The sequence below is a fragment of the Carcharodon carcharias genome, chromosome 3, assembly GCF_017639515.1.
Source record: "Carcharodon carcharias isolate sCarCar2 chromosome 3, sCarCar2.pri, whole genome shotgun sequence".
Taxonomy (NCBI): Eukaryota; Metazoa; Chordata; class Chondrichthyes; order Lamniformes; family Lamnidae; genus Carcharodon; species Carcharodon carcharias.
The window spans coordinates 132,955,085-132,976,317 of NC_054469.1; the positions used below are offsets into that span (position 1 = coordinate 132,955,085).

The window sequence follows — 21,233 nt, forward strand, 5'->3', positions numbered from 1 at the left end:
CTTTCCTATTTTTAATATTTTTAAAAGTGTAAGCGATCTCCCTGAGGCAGCACTTAGCCTCAGGGAGATGTGAGCTCTTTTTTGCGCATGCACGAAAGAGCGCACTTTCGCTTTTGGGGAACCCCCCCCCCCCGCCTGCACAGGAAACGCATAGCGCTTCCCGCAGGATGTCATGCTGGGCAGGCCTTAATTGGCCCGCCCATGTAAAATGGCGGCAGGGCCCACTTCTCTGACAGGGATCGGCTCCCCACCCACCTGACAGGTAGAAAATTCTGCCCCTAATGTTTGTATCCATCTGTCAAAACTACTTTGCTGAATCCTTTCAAATTCAATATAAGTTTGTCCAGACTGTTTGCTTAAATTTCAAAACTTTTGTCTGTAGAAATGTCATATGATGCAAAAAAAAGTAGGATTTTTGTGGGGATTCTCTGATCTCCAACAGTAATTTTAATGGGAGATCTGCAAAAAACTTTTGAGAAATGATACAAATTATTCTGCTGCTGAAATGTTGGTTTGTATCTCCTTAACACTAAAATTTGATAAATTGGCATGAGTTTATATAGGCATTACTTAAGAGGCTGTAGATATTATGGCTCCAGTATTTTATGTTCCAGTAAAATTTATTATTTTGGTATTCTGAAATCTAGGTATGGTTTTAACATGTAGCTGTTCATATGACCTGCCTGTTTAAGGCCTTTGTTCAGCTACTGCCTTTGGCAAGGGGCCAAAATAGGCACACTTAAGATCCATTAGAAGCTAATTTCTGTTTTGAAGAGAGTTTTTTTAGATAACTACTCTTGTTAATCTCCGCTCAATGTTGCAGGAAAACATTTAGGAAATGGTTGATTTGCTTTCTATACCTTAAAGATAGTTCAGTTGTGGTTTGTTTTGTTGCTTTATGAATATAACATTTTGGCCAACAAGCTGCAAGTGTGACACATGACAAAGTAGGTCACATGTACATTAATACTATATATAAATAGAAATAAATAACAGATTGAAACAAGTTTTGGATGGCCTAAATGAGTTGTATTCTACTTTGAAATGTATTTTTTTCTGTAAGTAATCCATTAATTAGTCAGGGCTTTCATTAGAACCCGAGGCAACCTGAAAATTTCTTCACATGCTGCAGTGAAAATCGACTGTGTGGTAGATCAGAAAGAAAATCATTTATCCATCTTCCACAAGGCAATCCAGTGCTATCTTTTGCAGGTATACTTTTAAACTTAAATACATGACCATTGGAAAAAGGTTTTGTGAGACACTGTTGTGTGGAATTGGCATTACATTTGTCTACATGGCAATAATTTAAAGCAAGTGAAATACTTGAGCTGTTCTGAAAATGTGTTAATGAATACACATTCCCTCTCTGAAATAAACACGTACACATATATATGCATTGGAATTATTTAACTTAGATTTAAGCTTGAAATGAATATTAAGGTTTAACTTGTTAACTCTTGTCACATGCCAGCTGAAACATATTGAGCTAAAAATTAGTTTACAGCATTTTTTGGGGTGTGGATCATAGTTCGCAAGCTGCCTTTCAGATCAAGTGGAAAATGCACTAACTTGTGTACCTACCTCAACTCATGAGTGTAGTGCCTGGCTGAGTAAGTCCCACACTGCTTGCTCCCTCTTAATGCTTCCAGTTTCCTCTGTGCTCAGCAGGGGAGCCAGGTAATGTTGTTCAGAAACCACATGGTGTAGCCAGTCTGTTCCTCGTTAAAGGCTCACTACCTGTTAAAGAGAGACTTCGCATATGAACTGAAGGCTGTTGATAAAGCGTTTAGGAAGACTGAGGGAGAATGGCGCATAGGATAAAGGGGAAGAGCCCACAGAATTAGTAATGTTGCCTCTAAGGCTCTGGTGACCCAGGTGGAGTCCAGGATGGAGGCTATATTTTGATGGGGGTGCGGGAAGCTCTTCAGGTCAAGCCTCAGAAGGGAGTGGGAGCAGGTGGTCAGGGAAGTCAACAATGCTGGAGAAAGTTTAATGAGCTGATGGTCAGGGCAGTGAATTTATCCTCTCATTGCATTCACTACCCATCACACCACCAGCCTCTCACTTTACTCAATGCACCAAATCGCCATCACTCACCCAGCAGTACTCCCTGACATTTAGGACTCAAACTAACATTCACATATGCCACCTCACCCACACACATCTTCCAATGCTGCTGGCATCACACCCACAACTCTCTGCCTCCATACACCTGCTATTCAGCTATGGAAGGCATATTACCCAAGCACAATGCCACATAATCACTGGTAGTGTGCCCTTTCTCTCTTGCAGGAGAAGATCACACACAACATTAGGGAGACCCAGAAAACTGGAAGGGAACCCGCCACCATTCCATCCCTTGAATCCCCTCAAGCAAATGGTGCTCTGATTCATGGATCAGAAAGCAACACAGAGTCTGCGGCCTCTTATGCCAAAGAGACCATCAAGGGTGATAAGTGGCTTCCTTATGCCACCTTTCAACTCCCTGCTCACCCTCATCCTGAGATGTGATATCCAGTGGAACCTCCCCCTCTCCCCTTTCCCCATGGTTCTATACTTTTGAACACGCAGGAATTGCCACCTAGATAGCCACAGCAAGACCAGGAGGAAGCATAAGAGCAACCCCATGACAGTGATGTGGGGCGCCATCACTTAAGCTTACAGTCCCAGGTAATGGAATGCAAACCTTCAAGGCAAAGTATAGAATTGGAATCAGCACATGGTGAGTCACCAAGCACAAATAGGCTGTCAGACCAGGGGAAAAAGAATTGCTTGAATAGTGACCTTAACGGAATAGATTAGGTCAACAACTAAACATTGCAACTATATACTCCAGTCCTCAGGCTACCTCTGGGAAATATGTTAGATCTACTATTGCTATAGATTTACAAATGTTAAGGCTAACTCCTCCATATGCATAAAATTGAAATTCTGGTAGAAATGTGACTGTAAATTCCTATGATTTATCTCTTTCTCTCTCACATTAATCTAGATACTATATATAATATATAGTTCAGTTCTATCTGAACAGAAAAAAAATAATTCTTTTCAAATTCCAGATACTGAATGTGCATTTCCAGAATTTGTTCTTCTTTCAGCTTTCCAGCATTTGCAACTTTTTCATTTTCACTCACAAAGATCCTCTGTATGCCAAATGATAACTGTGCTGTTTTTCATACCTTCTGTCAAACAGGCAGTGAGGCAAACTTTGTAGTGAAAGTTCGGCAACTGAACAACTATCCGGTGGACCTCTATCATTTGGTTGACACATCAGCATCAATGGTGGTTAATTTGGAAAGTTTACACTCCATGGGACATTCCTTATCACAGAGGATGGCTAAATATTCCAGTGATTTCCGATTTGGGTTTGGGTCATTTGTTGATAAGCCAGTGTCACCATTTATTAACATTCAACCAGACAAACTTATTAATCCATGCAGGTAATAATTGCTGACAGTTATGTGTTCAATATCATTTTTGTTTATTTTCATAATGTCTATTTTATTGAAACAAAAACAAAAATTGCTGGAAAAACTCAGCAGGTCTGGCAGCATCTGTGGAGAGAAAGACAGAGTTAACGTTTCAAGTCCGTATGACTTCTTCAGAGCTGAAGGGATGTAGAAATGTGGTGAAATATATACTGTTTAAGGGGGGTGAAACAGGTGAAGCTGGATAGAAGGCCAGCAATAGATGGAGGCAAAGGAGAGATTGCAAAAGATGTCATAAAAAAAGGTTGAAGGGTTGTGTATAGTGATGGTTGTGGCTAAACAGGATGCTAATGGTGACATTAAGAGTGGAAAGCAGAGTCCGATAATGGCCAGACCAGGGTAAGCACTCTGGAAAGTGACAGGTGGCCCTAGTGGGGGTGGGGTGGGGGGAGGGGGCAGTGGTGAGAAAAAAGATCATAAAGGCTAAAAAGTGGGGATAAAACAATGAATAAAATGGAAATAACAAAAATAATATTGAAAATAAGTGGGGAAAAAATAAATAAAATAAAAATTAAAAAAATGAATAAGAAAAAAAGGAGGGTTAAGAAAGGGGTGAGGATGGAGGAGAGAGTTCATGGTCTGAAGTTGTTGAACTCAATGTTAAGTCCGGAAGGCTGTAAAGTGCTTAATCGGAAGATGAGGTGCAGTTCCTCCAGTTTGCGTTGAGCTTCACTGGAACATTGCAGCAGGCCAAAGACAGACATGTTGGCATGAGAGCAGGGTGGTGTATTGAAATGGCAAGCGACAGGAAGATCTGGGTCACGCTAGCGGACAGACTGAAGGTATTCCACAAAGCGGTTACCCAGTCTGCGTTTGGTCTCTCCAATGTAGAGGAGACCGCATTAGGAGCAGCGAATGCAGTAGGTCAAATTGAAGGAGGTGCAAGTGAAGTGCTGCTTCACTTGAAAGGAGTGTTTGAGGCCTTGGATGGTGAGGAGGGGTGAAGTAAAGGGGCAGATGTTGCACCTTCTGCAATTGCATGGGAAGGTGCCATGGGAGGGAGTTGAGGTGTTGGGGGTGATGGAGGAGTGGACCAGAGTGTCCCAGAGGGAATGGTCCCTGTGGAATGCCGACAGCGGGGTGAAGGGAAGATGTGTTTGGTGGTGGTATCATTCTGTGTTGGCGGATATGTCAGAGGATGGTCCTTTGAATGTAGAGGCTGGTGGGGTGAAAAGTGAGGACATAATGGTTCTGGGAAGGAGAAGAAGGTGTGAGGGCAGAGGCACAGCAGATGGGTTGGACACAGTCGAGGGCCCTGTCAACCACAAGGGGTGGGAAACCTTGGTTAGGGAAGAAGGAAGACATGTCAGAAGCATTATTTTGGAAAGTGGCATCATCGGAACAGACGCAACGGAGGCGAAGGAACTGAGAGAATGGGATGGAGTCCTTACAGGGAGCAAGGTGTGAGGAGCTGTAGTTGAGGTAGCTGTGGGAGTCGGTGGGCTTGTAATGAATATTGTTGGACAGTCTATCACCAGAAATTGAGGCAGAGAGGTCAAGGAAGGGAAGGGAAGTGTTGGAGATGGACCATGTGAAAGTGATGGATGGGTGGAAATTGGAAGCAAAATTAATACATTTTTCCAGTTCCAGATGGGAGCATGATGCGGCACTGAGACAGTCACCAATGTACCGATAAAGGAGTTATGGGAGGGGGCCTGAGTAGGACTGGAACAGGGAATGTTCCACTGACCCCATAAAGAGACAGGTATAACTGAGGCCCATGCGGATACCCATAGCCACACCTTTTATTTGGATGAAGTGAGACAAGTTTAAGGAGAAAATGTTCAGTGAGTGAACAAGTTCAGCCAGACAGAGGAGAGTGGTGGTGGATGGGGATTGTTCAGGCCTCTGCTCAAGGAAGAATCGGAGAGCGCTGAGACCATCCAGGTGGGGGATGGACGTGTAGAGGGATTGGAAGTCCATAGTGAATCTTTTTATTTATTGAATCTTCTTTTAATGCAGTATTTACGAAACATCCTGTCTGCCAGCACATGGGTTCATGCATGTGTTATCTATGACTGATAATGTAACTGAATTCAGAGATGCAGTGGAGAAACAAAGAATTTCTGGAAATGAGGACACACCCGAGGGAGGGTTGGATGCGTTGCTCCAAGTTGCAGTTTGTGAGGTGAGTTTTGTTGTGCAGAACCAACAAACTAATATTAAGGCATTTTGTTTTGCCAAAGAAACTCGGGTATAGCTAATATAAGGAACCAGTTTACATTCAGTTACATGTAATACATGAACTTTCATTCCTTCATCCTGACCTTCATTCAGATAAGCCTCCCAGTAATCACACTGGAAACCACCTAAACATGAATTTCATTGAAGCATTTAGTAACCACATACAAGGTTACAATTGTTCCAAGGACATGGAGCTAAATGGATTTTGTTTTAAATTTTGTAGCTGAATTGCTCAGATTGAATCATGTTACTGCATAGACTTTAACCAAGACAACACTGTTTACTTGTTTTTATTTGATCCTTTTTTACAGTTCTTTCCAGCTACATTGTTCCAGTACTTTAGTCTGAATCTAATGTGTTCTTTTTCTTCCAGCAGTAGTATTAATGTCTGGTGAGCTGTTTAGGATTTCTTGGCCTGAAAATTATTTTTTGTTTGGCGTCTTGGGTATGAACACTCAATGTGTTCTTAAACATAAACAGGCTAGAACCTCCATTAAAAGATACAAACATTTACAGCAGATAACATTTTTTTAAGCTAAGATTACAAATAGCGTTTTCTAGTGCCTTGAGCCTTAGATGTAGCACATCATTTCTTAATTTTATCCTTTCCTTTTTGGAGCATTACCATAGGATCATAAGGGGAGATTGGAAGGAAAAAGTGATGCAATGCACTTGGCCTCATGCCCAGGAAAATTTTCCTGATAAGAGTTTTATAGCATAGAAGGAGACCATTCAGCCCATCTCAATAAGACCTTATAAAGACCTATCCCATAATCCCATCTGCTTGTCCTTTCCCTACAATCTTTCACATTTTCCTTTTTAGATAGTTATCCAGATTTTAAAAACTGTTTGGAGTCTGCTTCCAGAATTGTTGCCAGATCCTATCATGGGAGAAATTTCACCTATCCTCTCTCTCATTCTTTAGGTGATAATCTTTGATTTATGCTCTCTGCTTACTGACTCAATGACCTTTGAATAACTTCTCTCTACCTATTGAAAAATTTGAACACCTGTAAGGGAGTTCTTAACAATATTTTTTCTAATGGAAATTCTCTGCCTTTTCTTGTTTCTGTGAATAAAATATTTCATCCCTGGAGCAATCACTTCTCTGCCTCCCCCATGGCCTTTTCATTCCTCCTCAAGTACAGTGCTCAAAATGAGAAACTAGCTGACAATAGTTTGTATACGTAATACATTACCCCTTTCATTTTGAACTTTATATCCCTACCTATAAAAAAATATACACAGTATTGTTATCTTGTTCTGACTTTTAAATATTTCTGTTCCTCTATTTATTTCAAAGTTTTACTGTTTAGTGTATATTGAACTTCCACATTCTTCCTTCCAAATGTGTCAAGTTTCTCTACATTGAATAAATAAACCTCAGATGAAGTATAATCTACTAACCTGTCTATGCCCACCTCAAGTTGTTTATAGCTTGCAATTAATTTAAAAAACGTATATATGTGGTAGCTGTTTCTTGGATTTCCCCCTACCTTTCCTTATTTCACTTAGTTTTTGGAACTAAATTCATAATTTCTTGCTGAACTAAAAATATGTGGATCTAGGATAACACTCCTAAAGATATTATATAGAAGCCCCTCTTTGTAACTCATATTACTCTTACCCCAGTTTGTCTTTCGATAACTAGATTCACCCATTGCATGATCCTGTTCTTTTCCCTAATTTCTCCACGTATTTCTTCCTTCATCTCCTTTCCACTGTTTGATGGCCTATGATGTTTTCCAAATAGTGTAACAGCTCCCTTATTACTTCTTTTGTCTTGCCAAATAAATTCAACTTTGATGCAACTCCCTATACCTTGCCTATATCCTGGTGAAGAGAGTTGACACAATCACGTAGCTTTACTTGACTCCTGTCTGGATATGTAAGGGCTTGGTCTCCAATCCATTGCAAAGGATTGTTATTGTCATACCATCATGCAGGTGTCGCAGGAAAGTAACAAATTTTGTTGGACATCCAAGGATTTGCAAAGGGGTCTTGCTCTTGATGGAGTCAAAGGCCTTTGACAGAACAATAAAGGCTATGCAGAGCACTTTGTGTTGTACCAGATATTTTTCTTGGATTTGTCAAGCTTCAAAGATCATTTCTGATTCCCCTGGACGGCTGGAAACAATATTGAGTCTCTAAAAGCATGTCTTTGCTCACAGGTTGGAGGCAGTACAGAAAGATTTTGTGTGAGAATCTTCCCCACAGTGGACAAAAGGGATATGCCTCTATAATCCCCAATTTATCACCCTGATTTATCACCCTTCTTGAAAACTGAAACAGTGATGACATTGCAGAAGTTGGGAGGTCATACCTCTTCTTCCCAGATTTTTGTGAAAAGGTTTGAGAGTTTGAGTGAGAGTTTATGACCACCAGTTTTATAAATCGCTGCAAGAATGTTGCCCAGACCACATGCCTTATTATTCTTCATTTGTTGGATAGACTTTTGAATCTCAAAGTACTGGCAGCATGCCAAAATTTGATCTCCCAAGCTGTTGAGGAACTGTTTTGATGGTTTTGTCTGATACTGTTGACTCCTGATTTGAGAAGATTCCGGTGGTGCTCCTTCAACGTCTTGTTAGCTGCAGTGTCTTTGAGAAGAGCTTTGGCATCTTCAACTTGGAGGGAGGATAGGGAACTTTTGTCCCCTGCCCATAGATGGTCTTAGCCTGGAAGAAGCTATACATGACATGCAGGACTGCGTAGCATGGATTTCATTGGCCTTCTCTACCCACCACATATCCCTGATGACATGTTTCATCCTTTAAAGCTTTGAGCAAGGCTGTTTGATTGTGCCAACCCTCTGTGCTACCTACCTCAGCCTGGTCAAGGAACTCATTTGTGATCAACTTCCACAAGGGGCCATGATTAAGTTTTGACTCGACAGGAAACTTTTCAACCTCATCAGGCTGAGAGCAAGAGTAAGGTTATTCTCCAGCATATCCAAGATGTACAAAATGCTGATGACTACGTAGTTGGGGCCCACACTGCAGGCAACTTTCAGACCACATTCAACCTTTTCAACTCCATATACGAAAGGGTTGGTCTATCACTCAATATCAGGAAAACCAAAATCCTCCACAAAGGACAAGTACCGAGACAAGTATCTACCTCTCCAGCTATTGTTATTGATGGGGAGACTTTAGGAGTCATTGAACAATTCCCATATCTCAGCAGCTTTCTCAAAAGGTCACCATTGAAGAGGAGATCCAGCACAGAATCAGCTGTACCAGCACAGCCTTCCAAAAATTGCATAACCAGGCCTTCATCTCCATAAGAGGACAAAGGCATTAGTCTACCATGCTCTTGTAGTCACAACCTTTCAATATGAAAGTGAGACTTGGGTCACCTATTAAGGCACCCCTGGACACTGGAGAATTTCCACCAGTGTTGTTTTGCAGGATACGAAAAGTTAGGTGGGAAGACAGGTTAATAAACTGCAGCATCCTCACTGAAGCTAATTCCTCCAGCATCGCAACCATGATCATGTGAAATCAGCTCCACTGGTCTGGACACTGCATACCAAATGATCAGCTTCTGAAGCAGTTCCTCTTTTCACAACTTATGGATGGTACTTGAGCACAAGGAGGATTAAAAAAATTGTTTCATGGATACTCTGAAGGCAACATTGAAAAGGGGATAGATTGACATCAGTGCATGGGGGGATCTTGCTGCAAACATGTGGCACATTACATCCAGAAAACTGCAACATAGTCAGAACCTGACCGCATAAACTCTGCTGCAGAGAGACAGTGGAAGTGGAAGGAGAGAGAGCAGAACCCTGGCTTAGGAACACCCCTTCCTCAGTGTAACTCTTGACCTAAGACCTGTGACTGCAAGATTGGCCTGGTGAGTTACCTGAGGATGCAAATTGTGAAGCCTGGAAGACATCATCACCGTTTTGAGGGTTTGATACTGACATCCTAATGCTGTAATGAAATCTCGAATACCGCTAGCCCACTTTTTTTTCATTCATCTAATCCTCATGATTATATTGTAACCTGGAATATTTAACTCCCAATTCTGTGCTAGCCTAAGCTATTTGTCTGTTTGTTGCAACTGTATTCCCTTCCCATAGAAATTTATGTTCCCATTGAGGACACTGGTCCCAGCTTTGTTTAGAGAAATCCCCATTCATTCTGTGTAGATCACTCCTATGCCAGGACTGATTTGCTTGGCTTGGGAATAGGAACTTTCCTTCCTGCACCATTTCTCCAACCATTGCCATGCATATTTTTTCACTGTATGATTAAAAAACAACTCATTACAATCAAGATAGTTTGCTTGTCCTATTTAGAAGATCTGTTGAGATAATCCAATTCCCTTACCTGCTCTCAGAAATTGAAGGAAATCATTGAGCTGTTAAATTTTCTGTTTCAGGAAGTAGAACGGAAACATATTTGATCACCTAATGACTTTTTTTTTCCGGAGAAACCCTTCTGGAAGTGGACTTTCAATGTTGGGCTGCTCCCCATACTACAGAAACTGTTCCACTTACAACTGTCCCAGTTTAGAAGAATATAATTGACCAAAAAAAATCTACATGTGCATTATTAAATGTATTGCTTCGGCAGATTTTTTTGGTACTGTTATCTCTCCCAGTGGCTGGGGAGGTTCACACAAGCCAGTTGTGCCAAATCCAGTTTATTGCTTTTAAAGATATTTAGGAGGACTTCACTGACTTAATATATTGGCATGTTTTTTGGCTTTCTTTTTTCGACACCATGGCTGAAAATCACCTCTGAGAGCAGTAATTCCTCTGTTTGCGTTAGGATTTTCTAGCTGACAGCAGCATTATTACAAAGGGAAAATTGTTAATACACATAGCATGCAAGGCTGGCTATGTTTAAAATCAAAATATACAGAATAGACTAATGGTCACGGAATTCTGAGCACGTGAGCTGCAACCATAATCACATTATGCTCCAGTACCTGTGATCTTTTACATTGGCTCAAAGTCACTTTGCCCAGCACAACACACAAAACTGGCCATGCTCCCACATCTCAAAGTTGACTTTCCACTAATTATGTTCTCTTGGTGCAGGTGTTGGGGGGGGATGGGGGGGTGGTGTTGGTGGTCATTGAAATGCACCCAGATTCTCTCACTCACAGGTACCTGTAGCCACATGAATCCAGCTTCAGTCACTGACAGTCGAAACCATTGGCCCAGGTCTTTCTCGTGCTGCAGCAATTAGTTTAAATTCAGTCAGTTAATCTGCCTTTGTAGAAAAGACCTATGACCAACAGGCAAATGAATTCACAGGTATATCTTGCTCTGGTGCATTAATATCAAGTTGTTAATTGAAGATTGTTCAACTCACTGCTAGTCATACCAGAGAAAAGTGTGCTGAGCTTGTAACCTCCAGCCGCCTTCTGAAAAAAAGGATTTGTTTCTCTCTTGTCTTTGATACAAGCACCTCTAGGCACCATCAACTCTGTTCTAGTCGTAAACGATTATGGTGTGTGATTGGAGGTTTTACATTTGGGCTTATGCTAATTGTTTTATGTAGAACCTGCAGCATAACTTCATCTCTGCAACAGTGGTGCAATATCCAGCACATTATTGGTGTGTTTTACAGATAAGGCCCCAGTCCAAAGTGATTTTAGCTATCAGTTTTCCTTTGGGGAAACTAATCTGCATTACAACAGTGTTAAAATAGGAGGACAAAACCATCAGCTCTCAAAAGGAGTCATGCAATTTAAGATATAAATTGTCCATTTGCTTCCTTGGAAAGGCTAAGATGCCGGTGGATTTGCACGAGTGGTCGGGGGCTCTGGCTCTGAATGAGGTGGAGGAAAAGCCGAGGGAGCCCCTGAATGTTAGTTATGGTACGGTGGAGGTAGATGAGCTGGGCAAGGTGCTCACCCCCACCCAGGTGCAGGACCGTCCGGTCTGCATTAACTGGTCTGGATGTGATCCAGACAAACTTTATACTCTGATTCTAACTGACCCAGATGCTCCAAGCAGGAAGGCACCAAAGTTTAGGGAATGGCACCACTTCATTGTGATCAACATGAAAGTGAATAACTTTAAAAGTGGAGAGATTCAGTCTGTCTATGTTGGCTCAGGTCCTCCTAAAGGAACTGGTCGTCACCGCTATGTCTGGCTGGTTTACGAACAATCTCAGCCACTGAAATGTGATGAACAGCGTTTGACCAACCGTTCAGGCGATAAACGTGGGACATTCAAAACTGCAGCATTCCGTAAGAAGTACAACCCAGGTGTACCAGTGGCAGGGACATGCTGCCAGGCCGAATGGGATAACTATGTCCCAAAACTCTGAACAGTTATCTGGAAAGTAATTTGCAAAATCCTAACTAGATTTGTTTTTCTTTTTACAAAAAATATGTATTTCCTCATAACTGTAGTAGCAACACTTGTTTGGCTGTATGGAGCCTGAAACAATATTATTGATGCACAGTGACTTTTGGTTCTATACCCCTAAATAAATGTCAAAGTTCAGTTTTTTGCACCTGAACAGAAAGTACAAGGAAAAGTACAGGTGCCAATTTGATTTTACGTTTACAATAAATTATACATGACATGGAAAATAAAAATAAGGATAGCCAGTGTGAGACACAGAAATACCACTGTAGTGCAGCATAACTGCTACCCTGAGCTTGAGGTTGAGACATATTGTGAATGTTTTTCACTTCTACAAACTGGAATGTTAATGTTGGTATGTTTTATTTATTTAATATCAACAAATACAAATGTTACTTAAGATTTATACTTGATGTTTGTTCAGTAGGAATGAAGTAGTTTATTGTCACCCAATCAGGTCTTGCCTGTAATAATATTTAATTTGTAGCTTTTAAATAGTTCATCAGCTATTTAACTCTTCAAGTAACAGTCAAGACTGTAAATCTAACTCTGTAGGGTAGAAAATTGTTTAAGCACAACAAGCCATTTGTGTTATGCCCCACATGGCTGTTTCTGGATTTGGAAGGATGTGAAATAAACTTTTTGAATCCCTCCAAGCAGGTTTCCACCCTTGCCGCAGTACTGAAACAGCTCTTATCAAATTCACAGATGACTGTGACAAAAGGCAAACTATCTCTCCTCATCCTTCTTGACCTGTCTGCAACCTTTGACACAGAATCACACAGTGCAGAAGAGGCCCTTCGGCCCATCGAGTCTGCACTGACACATCAGAAACACCTGACCTATCTACCTAATCCCATTTACCAGCACTTGGCCCACAGCCTTGAATGTTATGACGTGTCAAGGGCTCATCCAGGTACTTTTTAAAGGATGTGAGGCAACCCGCCTCCACCACCCTCCCAGGCGGTGCATTCCAGACCATCACCACCCTCTGGGTAAAAAAGGTTTTCCTCACATCACCCCCCCGCCCCCCAAACCTCCTGCCCCTCACCTTGAACTTATGCCCCCTTGTAACTGACCCTTCAACAAAGGGGAACAGCTGCTCCCTATCCACCCTATCCATGCCCCTCATAATCTTGTACACCTCGATCAGGTTGCCCCTCAGTATTCTCTGCTCCAACGAAAACAACCCAAGTCTATCCACAGTTGATCACACCGTCAATGGCTTCTCCTCCCATTCCCACAGTTACCTTTGGTGTCCCCTGAAAATCTGTCTATGGTCTTTTCCTATTTCTCATTTACATGCTGCCCTTTGCGAAAAACATCTGAAAACGCAGCATCAATTTCCACATGTACAGTAACAACAACCAGCTATACCTTAGCACCACCTCTCTCATGTTCTCCACTGTCTCTAAATTGTCAGACTACTTATGCAATGTCCTGTACTGAATGAGCTGAAATTTCCTCCAATTAAATATTGAGAATATTAAAACAGTTTCACCATCACCCCGCTCCTTCGCTACTTGGTCTCACTCCCTGGCAATGGCCTGAGGCTAAACCCGACTATTCGCAAACCCAATGTCATTTTGACCCCAAGCTGAGCTTTCAGCCACATATTTGTGCCATCACTAAGGTGACCTAATTTCACCAGTGTAACATTGCTTGTCTCTGCCCTGCCACAGCTCTTCTGCTGCTGAAACCCTCATTCATGCCTTTGTTACTTCCAAGACTTGACTATTCAAGTACACTCCTGGCTGGCCTCCCACATTCTAACCTGCATAAACTTGAGGTCATCTAAACCCTGCTAGCTATTATTCTAACTTACACCAAACCCTGTTCACCTATTTCCCCCCCTCTGCTTGCTGATCTATACTGGCTCCCAGTAATGCAACATCTTGATTTTAAAAATTTCACCCTTGTTTTCAAATCCCTCCATGGCTTTGCCTCTCCCTTTCTCTGTAAGTTCCTCTAGCCCCATAATCCTCTGAGACATTTGCACTCGTCTAATTCCAACCTGCGATGTCAGCTGTGGCTCAGTTGGTAGCACTCTTGCCTCTGAGTCAGAAGGTGATGGGCTCAAGTCCCGCTGCAGGACTTGAGTTCAAAAAATCAATAGTGACACTTATTGAGGGAGTGCTGCACTGTCAGAGGTTCTGTCTTTCAGATGAGATGGTAAAGAGAGACCCATTTGCCCTCTCAGGTGGGCATAAAAGATCCTACGGCACTATTTCAAAGAAGATCAGGGAAGTTATACCTGGAGTCCTGGCCAATATTTATCCTTCACAACATCTCACATACAAACCAAAAAAAATCTGAGCATTGTGGCGTTGTAGGAGCTTGCTGTGCAAAAGTTGGGACTGCTTTTCTTGCATTACAATTGTGACTACACTTAAAAAGTATTTCATTGACTGTAAAATGCTTTGAGACATCTGGTGGTTGTAAAAGGTGCTTTACAAAATTCACGCCATTTTTTCTCTTGACATTCCCCAATTTTAATCACTTAGCCATTGAGGTTGTGCCTTCAGCAGCCTAGGCTCTAAGCTCTGCAATTCCCTCCTTAAACCTCCCCACTTCTCTAGCCTCTTTTTTAAACATGCTTTTGATCATCCGATGTCATATCCCTTCTTATGGCTTGATGTCAAATTTTGTTTGACAATGCCTTTGTGAAGTGTCTCAGGATTAAGGTACTATATAAATACAAGTTATTGTTGATTTATAGATTCGGAAATAAAACTGAAGTAATTGACTTTTTGTATCTCATCTCCCTCATTTTTGAAATCAGAAACAAAAAAAGATTAAATGTTAAAATTGCATCAGCTGCTGTGTAGTTTGTATCAGAAATTATATTCTGCTTATCATTTTGGTGAGTTCCAGCCTTCTTCCTACTTATATCTTGCACAGTTGGATAAATTATTCGATTTCCAATGAGGAAGTATGAAACGTACAATTGAGTTTCTCAATAGTTCATCTGTTTAACGTGCCCCTGAATTCATTGCTGTTCAGCTGATGAAAGTGTCAATCATTGGTGGGTTGGTGTTTTATTTTGAGCTATATACGTATTAGAAGCTCTTCCCCACCAGCTGAAGCATGGAACCAATTAATGTAACAATTGCACCAAAGTCCATATTGAACAGATTTTCTATCAGAGTTTAGTTGTTCCCTCCAGCTTAGTGATTGAGCTAATGCCTTTCAAGTTTTAATTTCTTTGATTAGGAAACTGATGTATAATGCTCTGCAAAGCTCATTTATAAGACTTACAGGTCTTTATAAGTAATTGTAAGCTTAAAAAAAAATGAACTAAAGAGTAGCACAGAAAGGGAAATGTTTGAGATTTCAGTTTATCTCCTTCTTCCAGGCCAATCTCTGCCATTGTTGCCATTAAATGATAGCAGAAAATACCCTTCATTTTTGTGGCAGATTTGAGATAGCTTTATTCTGTATCTAAACTATGCTGTCTGTCCCTGTTGTTGGAGTGCTTCATCCTAATACTAGGTGCAAAAATGTTTAATTCCCAAGCTTTCAAATCATTATGGAAAAAATAATTTACACAATGGGATGTGGTTTTGTGTTGTTACCACTTTTTGCCCCTAGACTCAAGTTCAGTTTCAGTCTGAGAGTTCTGTGACGGATGAGGCCACATTACAATGTAATATATACAAATGGTTTCTGTGTACTTCTTGGTTTATTCAATTTGGCCTTTTCTTTGCTTTAGAGTCAAATAGGATGGCGTAAAGAAGCAAAACATTTGTTGCTGCTGATAACTGATCAGCTATCTCACTTGGCGCTTGACAGCAAATTGGGCGGTATTGTCCTGCCTAATGATGGGAACTGCCACCTAAAGGACAATATGTACACTCATTCAACTATTATGGTAAGGTAACTTGAGTACCTCTTATTGCTTTAGCCTGACAAAGCAAGAATATAGCATGGTGCATTTAATAAATGCATGTAGAAGATTCCCTTCCTCTCCCAACACGGTATTTTAGGAGCGGTAATATATAAGTGCCTACTTTTCTGCATTTAAGTGAGGGAAAGCATTTGTTTTTTTTTTTGAAGACCATGGCCAGACGTCACTAGTACTAAAGCCTTAACTTGAGGGAATTGGGTATTGAACTGTACTGGAATGTTTTATTTTCGCCTCAGGGAACTGGATCTGAATTCAGTCCAGCTTGATAAGGTAAAATTTCTTTTGTTGGTTGTAATTGCCCTGTATAAAATGGTTTGAACAGTTTCAGCCCAGTTGCTGGAGGATGAATTACTGCAGGAAAAACTATAGGAGAAATGGCCCTAAATTTCCTGGATCTCGCTTATACAGAGATTATACTGAAATTTGTGCTGGTTTCTGCCCATTACTTAGTGTGGCCAGCGCTGAAGGCTGCCAAAACCGGACATTTTTCTGCCCCACATTGGCTGATGTCAACACAAACACTTGTGATGTCATCATGTAGAAGCGTAACACTATCCCATTCTGAGATCCCGCTCCTTTAGGAAAGACCATGAGTTAGTGGGTTAGGGGAGTGGTGGGGTTGTGGTGGGATGGAGAGGGTGATTGGGTGTGAAAAAAGTAAAACATATATGATTCTTGCACGTTGTTTTATCAAGGCTGCTGCCATTGGGAAAAGAAAGCCAAAGGGTCACTGGTGCTTCAGTAAGATAAGCAGACTATGGATCACAATATCAGATGTGAAGTCATCCAGTCCTGGGATGACAGGCTAAAAACCGGACTGCCCAGTACAAAGCTGGAATCTGGCTGCCCCAGCTGTGTTACCAATTGAAACTCGCACTGAAATTTCCTGCAGCGCTTATTTGCCCATTGCAGAACTTAATAAGCAACATAAAATAAGTGCCAATACAGTGTCATCAGTAAGGGTAATAATGAGTGGGTTGCTATCTTCTGTCATGGCGCCTTACTCTAAGGGCCACATTTTCACAGAGCCTGGCTGCCTTCAGAGGCCTTTAAAAATGGTAGGCGGAGCCCAGCTCTGGGATTTCCATGCCCCTTCCGCCTTCCCAGCACTGGCAATTTTCATCAAATATTCATAATAAGGCTATCTTGGGAAAGAGATGCCTGGCTGGCTGTCTGTTGCTGTTGATCCAGTTCATAGATTGTCTCATTGTGAATGCCTGGCTGAGCTCCAAGACTCAGTAGTGGATTAGCTTGCCAGGGGTCTGTATTCACAGGTGGAAGTGGAGTGTTTGCTTTGATTTATTGACATATTTATGAAGTTATCATTTATTATGTCCTTGAAATGTTTCTTTCAATGTCTTTTATGTTTATTTGGACGAGGTTAAGAGGTATGAAGTGAGGTAAAGCTTCTGTTATTGATACTATCATAGCTCTGCCTGAATGACACTTTTATAGAGTTGTAAGAGCAGGAGTTTTTTCAAAACAGGTTTTGATTGAGTTTTTTTAAAGTGCTTTTCAAGACTTGCCATTGTTATTATATCACTTATTGGCTCTATAGTGCAACTGGGTGAGTGGGCATGGAGGATGCAAGGGGGCCATGGAAAGAGCTTGAAGGGCATGGAAAGAGAATGGAGGGAACATGAGGGACATGGAGAGTGTGTGGGGGATTTGAGGGGGTCTGAGGGAGTGGAGGACAAGGGCTAGAGGGCCTAACAGCCTTTTAATACAATGGGCCGAAATCCCAGAGAACTGGGGTCGACTTTCTAACTAGCTTGTCTCTGCACTCGCTCGCCTCAAGGCTAATTCCGAGCTGCTTCCAGGATCAGTGGACCCTACTTGATTCTGCCCACCTCCCCAGAGTGAAAGTGGTGTGTGCGGAGGCCATTCATATAGAAATAGGTCTGCCTACTCGGGGAAATTTCCTGTTTTGATGGCGAAAATCTGGCCCTTGTTTCTTGGCTGTGCTGCTCTTCTTCCTTTCATGTTGTTCTGCAGAGCAGGGATATGCTTATTGGGAAGACCATTCCAGTGACTTAGTACTTTTGAACACATTGGCAACAAAGTGAGGGAGTCCAAACAGTTTCAGTTGCACAGCACTTTTTTATTAACTTTATTGCAAATCTTTGTAAGCAAAATTCAAACAAATCACAAAAAAGATTGACATCAAACTCCAGAAAACTCTTGTGCTGCTGTCAAATGACTATGGACTGTGCTGTATGTAGATTTTGGGGTGTAACCTAGCACATTATTTGCTTATATTTAGGAAAGTCATGCAAGCTGTTCTTTTGCATGATGTGGAGCTACATAAATGAACAGCAAGAGTTCAACAAATGTTTCTCAGAAGCAATGCAAATGATTGAGGGAATTTGTGCAGCAATGTTTCAGCGTTAAACTGGTAGAATTTGGTTATGTGTGTATTTCCTCTGATAAAATAGGAAATGCCACTCTTGTGCCATAGTTATTTTGAAACCTTCTGGGAAATTCCAGATCAATGATTCAGCATTTAGGTTCTTATCTGTGATTGTTTAATTTGGCCGACCACAGGAGCACACAGGGAGTTTGGAAAGTTACAGACTGAGGAGCATAGATTGGAGGCTGAGGGCCTGATGGAATAGCCTGAGGAACACACTTTGGTACTTTAAGTTCAGAATCAGCAACCAGTGAAAGGAGTAACATAAGACCCAAGTGATCACAAGCTTGTTGCACCTCTGAGTGGCGGAGGAGCAGTGCTAAGTGAGGCACCGAAAGGCCACCGGAGGCACCATTATCGGAGTAGGCAGGAACAGCAAAACGTCCCTGTAATGTAATTTGACCGTCCTCATGATACCTTACTTCACCTAATCAGCTGGCTGCCGTGTGATCGCGGCCAGCTTTTGGGAATCCCAACAATTTCCAGCTCTGCCAGTTGGAATCCCATTGCCTGGATTAAATTCTGCTCAAAGAATGCACCTGAAATCCAGATGATTTTACCTGGAAATGACAGGTGAAAACCAATCCTTTTCCCCAATTAATTGTAAAGTTCAGAAAGTCATCACCTTGGCAGAGTGTGCCTCTGTAAGCATCACTCCTTACCAGGAACGTAAGTGTGAATCAGCCCTTTTGAGTTGTAGTTGCCAAAACTGTATTGAGATTTTGCACAGAACAAAGTGCAAGTTGGTCAGTTGGACAATCTGCAGCACAGAAGATAGTAACCTAGATTAGAATGTGACTAAGAAACCTGCAAACTTTATTAAACTATTTGGATACATAGTACACTAGTTAGATACATAGCCCTTAAGTGAATTTTCTCAGTTGCTGTTTTTCTTGGCTGATTTTGTTGGGAATGGTATTGCACCCAGTGATGTTGAGTTGTATAATCTGTGCAGTATGAATTACTTATTTCCTTCAGTAGTGGGGAACTGGAAAGCAAATCTTTAAAAGCATTTAAAACTGTGTTCAACAGAGTGCAGGAAAAATATGTTCTACTAAAGGAAAGATAAAGTAAACATTAATGGGACTCTTCATGGATGAATAAGAACACAAAGGAACAGTTGAAGGTTAGGAAAGAGGCATCCATTAAGCACATAGATGGCAGAGGAGTGCATGATAAGAGAGAATACAATGAGGTTAGGAGAGAAGTCGAAAAAACAATCATGAATGTGAAAAGGAACTATAAAATTAAATTATCAAGGAACATAAAATAGTGAAATATTTTACAGGTACATCAGTAAGAAATGGAAGGCTGTGATTTGAATAAGACCATTAAGGTAGACAGGAAAATACCACAGGTCATGATAGAGAGATGGCAGAAATATGAGGTAATTATTTCGCAGCAGTATTTACCAGGAAGATAGTATTAGTGGACATGACATTGAATGATGAGATGAGCAATGAGATAAGTGCATTTAATATAAAAAGAGGGATGTATTGAATAAACTAAATAAACTCAAAGAAGATAAAACGCCTGGCCCACTTGGATTGCACCCATGTAACTTAAAAGAATCTAGGGAAGAGATGTCAGAGGCATTACTATACATATTTAATAACCTCCCATATATGCTGGAGGATTGACTCTGGAATATGTTGAGCATTTACCATACCTTGGCAGCCACCTCTCTCAAAAGGTCGGCATTGACAAGGAGATCCAACACTGGATCAGCTGTGTCAGCTCAGCCTTCTACAAACTATGGCGGTGAGTGTTTGATAACAAAGGTATATGGATGAGTGTCAGACTTGGCTTGGCAATAGCAATCTCACCTATGACTCAAGGCTAGAGATTGAAGTTCTACTCCAGGACTTTGCACAAAATCTAGGCCGACACTATAATTCAATATTGAGGAATGTGATGTTAAAGGTACAGTCTGTCAGATGAGATGTAAAACTGTTGCTCTGCCCTCTTGAGGGGATATAAAAGATTCTAATGGCATTTTTTTGAAATAAACCAGGGTATTTTTGCTTGTGTTCTAACATTTATTTTTCATCCAACAGCAGGTTATAAAGCTAGTTATGTTTTTGTTATTTAGGGGAGCTTGCTGTGCAAAACTGGCTGTCGCATTTTCCTACAATACAGGATTGGCAACAATTCTAATTACTCAATTGATTGTGAGGCATTTTGGTCAACATAAGGTGTACATATATCTCTCACTCTTCAGAGAAATGATTAAAAGCTGCCGTGGAGAGCGATCATATATTAGTGTTTTGCTGAGAATTGGGATGAGTTCTTCCACTGAGCAAGGACAGTGAAGGCTGGCTATGCCCTAATATTTCTTTAATCCTGTATTTTTATTGCTGGTGGTGTATGATAGATCTTCCAATGTTACAAGTGTGAGACAGTTAACAAATTCTCGTGACAATTGGGATTACTTTCAGGTAATATACTGTAAAATGTAATTTAATTGTATTCATTGATCCCTTATAGTGTTGCTTACAGGGTTAAGGAGCAAGTCTGGCTCTGTTCCAGGTGTGGAGTATTTGCATCTAGTTCAAGTCCAGAGTTGAGACAAAACGTGAGGGTTTGTTGTGGATTGAAGTTCTTTTTTATTTGTTCATGGGATGTGGGCGTCACTGGCTAGGCCAGTGCCAATCCCTAATTGCCCTTGAGAAGGTGCTGGTGAGCTGCCTTTCTGAACCGCTGCAGTCCATGTGGCGTAGGGACACCCACAGTGTTGTTAGGGAGGGAGTCCCAACAACAGTGAAGGAACAAAGGTTTATTTCCAAATCAGGATAGTGAGTGGCTTGGAGGAGAAATTCCAGGCGGTGGTGTTCTCACGTGTTGCTGCCCCTGTCCTTCTGGATGGTAACAGTTGTGGGTATGGAGGTTGCTGCCTAAGGAGACTTG

At 41.3% G+C, this 21,233-nt stretch overlaps 2 protein-coding genes across 3 annotated transcripts in view; both read left to right on the forward strand.

The window, feature by feature from the left end:
- Positions 1 to 21,233, forward strand: part of itgb8 (integrin, beta 8) — a 115,221-nt gene that overhangs the window by 8,127 nt on the left and 85,861 nt on the right. For both annotated transcript variants that reach the window (XM_041184493.1, XM_041184494.1), the window contains 3 exons: positions 3,197 to 3,443; positions 5,454 to 5,619; positions 15,722 to 15,880. In XM_041184493.1, coding sequence (XP_041040427.1) covers positions 3,197 to 3,443; positions 5,454 to 5,619; positions 15,722 to 15,880 — 572 coding nt within the window. The remainder of the gene's footprint in view (positions 1 to 3,196; positions 3,444 to 5,453; positions 5,620 to 15,721; positions 15,881 to 21,233) is intronic.
- Positions 11,426 to 11,968, forward strand: LOC121276271 (phosphatidylethanolamine-binding protein 1-like). The gene has a single exon (XM_041184495.1). It carries the CDS (start codon positions 11,426 to 11,428, stop codon positions 11,966 to 11,968), a length of 543 nt encoding a protein of 180 aa, XP_041040429.1.